General features: G+C 54.9%; 1 protein-coding gene across 1 annotated transcript; it reads right to left on the bottom strand.

Annotated features, from left to right (window-relative positions):
• Positions 1-32: 32 nt before the first annotated feature.
• On the bottom strand, positions 33-4,529 carry MECR (mitochondrial trans-2-enoyl-CoA reductase). The gene is made up of 9 exons (XM_010154685.1): positions 4,436-4,529; positions 4,172-4,303; positions 2,462-2,605; positions 2,272-2,374; positions 1,894-1,996; positions 1,524-1,597; positions 995-1,055; positions 484-556; positions 33-196 (listed from the first exon to the last, which is right to left on the bottom strand). Exons 1-9 carry the CDS (start codon positions 4,479-4,481, stop codon positions 33-35), a joined length of 900 nt encoding a protein of 299 aa, XP_010152987.1. The 5' UTR covers positions 4,482-4,529.
• Positions 4,530-4,924: the final 395 nt, after the last annotated feature.

Genomic DNA, 4,924 nt, shown 5'->3' with positions numbered 1-4,924 from the left:
GGCTCAGCCCGCTGCTGCCCCTGAGCTGCAGGTCAGAGGAGGAGGATCTGCTTCGAGGATGTGAAGGGCTTCATGGCAGCTTCCAGCGCTGCCTTGTAGTCTTGGAGCGGGACCTCAGTGCAGGCCGGCGCCGCGAGCCGCCCCTCCCGGATGAGTTGGCACAAGGCATCCATCATGCTGGCCAGGCTTTCCTGGTCTGCAAGGGAAGGAGGGAGCTCCCATCTCCACATGTTCTGCACCCTGCTAGAGCCACCGCCTACCCACAGGCAAACACCCGCCGAAGCTACACAGGGTCCCAGGGAGACCAGGGTGCAAGGTGCTCCCTGCTTGGGCACATGTGATAGGGCAAGACTCCTGGCAGGGGCCCTCCCCGAGCCACAGCACCCACCGCCTGTGTTTTAGCTGTGCTGAGGACTATCAGCACTCATGACATAAGTAGCACCCACCCCCATGCCAACCCACCGTGCCGGTGCCATCCCTCACCCTGCGCATGGTCCTTCTTCCACTGGGTCATCCAGAAGCCGCGGAGCCGCACGTCCCGGAAGATGAACGCGCTCTGTGGAGAGAGGGAGCCGGGCACCCTGGTGAGACCTGTCCCCTCAAGGTGGCAGTGAGGACCCTCGCGCCTTGTCAGCCCTCTCAGTTTGAGTCAGGCACAGCGGGATGCGGAGATGTGACTCTGAGGTGCGGAGTCGGGGTGGGTTTGATGCCTGGCATCTGCGGTGCCGTTTCCCTGCTGGGATTTCACAGCGACCCAAATCCTCCATAAATAAAGCCAAGAGACTCGTGCTGGGATGCAAAGCAGCTTGTCCCTTAACGGACCCCATCAGAAGGTTGGGGGCTCTGAATTTGACACCCAAGCAGCTGATGGGCAGAAGATGAACCCTCTCCCTGCAGGCAGGCGAGAGCTGAGCTCCTGCGGTGCCAAGGGGACAGGGACATCAGCAGCAGGGGACACACCCCAAGGGAAATGAAGAGCATCTCCAGTACTTACCACAGGCACCATCACGGGCTGCTTTGCCATCCCCCCGTAGGTGACCATGGTCCCTTTAGGCCTGGAAGGGGAAGGGGCTATTCGGTTGCTGGTCCCCAACGTGCAGCTTCGACCTTGCAACCTCTCCCTCTGCCGTATCCAAACCCACCGACGGGGCTGTTCTCGCACCAGAGCTCCCCCAGTTCTCTCTCAGATCCCGCTTCCCAGAGCTCCCCTCCTGCTCCCACACACCCTGAGCTGAATTTGCAGCTAAATACAGCAGCCATACCTGGCCAGGACCTGGTGAACCTTCGGAACGGGACCTCAGCTGCCTCCAGCCACCACAGCGTTTGAGGCACGCGGTGATGATGGGCTAACTTCCAGTCACTGCTACTTGCCAAAACCACTTCTCCACTCACTTCCCCTTACTAACGTCAGCTAACAACATCTTTGGCCACTTCTTGTGCTTGGGGGGGCTCTGGAGCAGGACCCCCCCGATACCAGCTGCTGTCCCCGAGCCTGTGCCAAGCTCCCACCCAGCCAAACTTACTGCAGATGCCGCAGCATCTCCGTAGTGCTTTTGCCTCCGACGCAGTTCAGCGCGAGCCGGGGCTTCGGGACGTTCTGCAAGAGTTTATTAAGAAGGTTCCCAAATTTTAAGGCTCCTTTTGAGGATGGGACCGCGGTTCTTGAGGACACAATTGCCTTCACCTCAACATTGACTTGGGGCAGCTAAGAGTCACAGAGTTAAAATCTATCATGTGGCCCTTGCGGTAGCATCAGAAACCCCCAACTTGTGGGGCTAAATCCTCATCCAGAGAGAGATTTGCCCTTCCCACCATCCCCATACCCTTCCCCGCAGCACTGAACCGCAGGGCCAGCCCTAGATGGTCTCTCCAATGGGATCAGCATTGAGGTACCTTAAATATATCTTTCATCTCTGGCTTTCTCAGCATCTCCTCCGTGATGACGTGGTCTGCGCCCAAGGCCATCAGCCTCTCCACCAGCTTTGGGAGATCAGGTCTGGGGGGAGAAAAGAAGAAACAAGAACCCAATGAGCCAGAAAGCAAAGTGTCACCTTCTCCTCTCTCCTGCTCGGGACGTAACTCGGGGACAACAGGGCAGAGGCTAGAGGACACCTTGGAGGAGCAAAAGTGGTGCAGGCTGAACCACGGGCAAAAATCCTAAATTGGATGGGCAGGACAACCAGATCCTGCCCCCAGACTTGCCTGAGCCAGCCTCCAGCCCATGCTAAGGCTCCTCCCCACAGGTGACCTTCTCCCCTCCCAGGGACTCACCTGTCCCTCACCACATTGATGGTCTTGATGCCGAAGGCTCTGGCGATCTGGATAACAGCCTGGCCCACGCCGCTGTTGGCAGCGTTCTGGATGACGGAATCACCTGGATACAAATACAAGTTTCCAGATTTTCACTACAGAAACAAACAGCAAATCGACCCGGATTTCCTTCTGCCCAGCAAAGCCGTACCTGGCACCAGGGTCTCGAAGTCGGTCAGCATGCGGTACGCCGTGCAGGGGTTGACGCTCAGGGTGGCAGCGCACGGCACCGGGATGTCGCTGGGTACCTTCAGCAGCATCTCCTCGGGGAACACCCCCTCTGTCCGCCACGTCCCTGGGTACCAGCAGCATCGCAGACAGCGCGGGCAGAGTGGCAGGAAGGTGGGCAAGGAAAGGAAAACATGAGACCTTCACTCACACCATGGCCTTAACGCCAGTTGTGGCAGCATGGCCACACCGTGCACCCTCCAAATCCTGGAGGGTGCATTATGAAACATTCTCCTGCTTGGGTATGAGCAAAGTACTGCGAGAGGCAGGGGATGGACCCCCTGCTGCCCACTGAGATCTGTCACCCAGCAAGGTCTAATCGTTTCCAGAGGGATAAGGGCACAGGGGCTCCCTGGGTACAGGGAGCATGCAGAGCTTATGGAAAAACTCCCCATCCCGTGGATGAGTCCACATAATCAAAGCCAATGTAGTTAGATTTACTCCCTCTATATTTATATCCGATTTAACCTCCTATCATCCATTTACTGTTTTTTTAATGTTTAAAAATATCACATTTGGATCTTAACTAGACAGCTTTCCTTCTCCCATTAAGCAAAAAAGCCTTTTAAGAGGAAATAGGCAAAGAACAAGCTGTTACACTAAACCAGAAGCGACATTTTTCCTGGCCATTGGCATTCTGGAGAAGCACAAGAGACATTTGTTGGAGAATAAATTCCCACACTTTCCCATCAGAGCACTATGAAGGAGAAAATGTAATGCGATGTAACCATGACCTTGCACAGGTTAAATGCTTCATCCTGGGTCTTTAAAGAAGCTCTAAGTAGACGTGACAAAAGGCGGTTGTTTCCAGAGAAGCACAGATTGCTGCGATGCTTTGTGGGCACAGAAGACCCATAAAGGGTCTATGCTATGGCAAGTGGGTTATTTCTAAACTCAAGTTCAGCATAAGCGATGGCATCGCCACCGCCCCTCTTGCAAGCGCTCCAGAGCTTTGCTCTGCACGTGTCCCGTGCACCAGAGCCCCTTCCCTGGGGACTCTCATCCTTCTCCGGAGCCCTGCTGCATCCGCAGAGGATCAGGAGCATCACTGGCTGTGGCTGAGGATCATGTACTGGGCTCACTTTAAAAAAAAAATATTAAAAACACATGGCATGAAGAATAAAACTTAGACGGAGGCAAGAAACGATGCCTTTGTGCAGCTCCAGCAGTCACCCCGACGCTTCTTGTCTGAGACAATCCAGCCCATTATATTTACAATTAGGCTAATACGCTACTAAATGGGTTCCAACTGCTGCTTCCCTTGCCCGGAACAGTCTCTAATGGAGCTTTTTTTAATTTTAAGTCACATCTGATTAGATGTAATGGCTGTAAGTGGGAGATACACACAGCTCTACCCACACCTAGCAAAGACGGTGCTTGGGAGAGGAGCAGTTTTGCTCCAGGACCCCCAAAATCCACAAGCCAGTGCTCAAAGAGCCAGTTCACCTGGGGGCATGACCATGGGTTTGCTCTCTGCTCCACCATGGAGCTTGTGCAGCTCCCGGCAGGCTTGAGCATCCCCAAAATCCCCTGGAAAGATGCTTTGCAAGTGAGGGGATGCAGAGGAGGACCTCACTGGTGAGTGAGGATCCGGTGGTGCTGTGGCTCCGAGAATGCCCAGGGATGCACTCACCGAGTCCGGAGCCCGCTGGGATGACCCAGTCCCCAGGTTTCAGAGCTGCCACATGCTGCCCAACCTCCAGCACTTCCCCAACACCTTCATTGCCTCCCACGGCCGGCAGCGGGGAGAGGATGGCGTAGGTCCCTGCCGGGAAACTGGAGGTGAGCTGTGGAGCCCATCATACCCCAGACCTCCCCATGCCAGAAGCCACCTCCAAACCCTCTGAGACATCCCAAGGAGAATTAATATGCAACAAAGATGCAGCCAGAGCATTACCCTGGATCATATTAATGTCGGCAGGATTGATGGGGGCTGCCAACATTTTGACGTGGACATCAGAGTCGCCCAGCTTGGCCACCTCGAGGTCCTTTAGCCTGAACAGGGAGACACAAGGGAAAAGTGCATTAACAGAGGCTTGGCTGATGTCTTCTGCACCTCGGTTTAAGCTGGAAAGAGATGCCTGTATCAGCGACACAACACGTTAGGCTTAAACAGCAACGTATTCCCCATCTCATCTAGGTTTGGTCTCCAGCAAAAACACCTAACATCCAGCTTAATGACCCCATCAAGACTCCTCTGTCCCCAGGGAGCAGCAGGTAGCAACGCCAGCATCCACCCCTAAACCTCACACCCTTAGCCGGGGCTAGGACCAAACCCTAAATACTGGCAGAGAAAAAAGCCCCCCAAAGGGGGATGACGTCCCCAACCTCTTTGCTACGATGCTGTTTTAAATGTGATGAAGATGCTCTCAAACCAAGGGAAGAG

This window comes from Eurypyga helias, unplaced genomic scaffold (assembly GCF_000690775.1).
Source record: "Eurypyga helias isolate BGI_N326 unplaced genomic scaffold, ASM69077v1 scaffold33010, whole genome shotgun sequence".
Lineage (NCBI taxonomy): Eukaryota > Metazoa > Chordata > Aves > Eurypygiformes > Eurypygidae > Eurypyga > Eurypyga helias.
The sequence above is the reverse complement of the archived record's forward strand: the minus strand, read 5'-3'. Positions and strand labels throughout refer to the sequence as shown.

Coding starts and splice junctions, on each gene's coding strand:
- MECR (XM_010154685.1), bottom strand. CDS start 4,481: ATGTTGGCAGCCCCCATCAATCCTGCCGACATTAATATGATCCAGG. Junction 2,375..2,461: donor CTTCGAGACCCTGGTGCCAG/GTACGGCTTTGC, acceptor ATTTGTATCCAG/GTGATTCCGTCATCCAGAAC. Junction 1,598..1,893: donor AGATGAAAGATATATTTAAG/GTACCTCAATGC, acceptor AAACTCTTGCAG/AACGTCCCGAAGCCCCGGCT.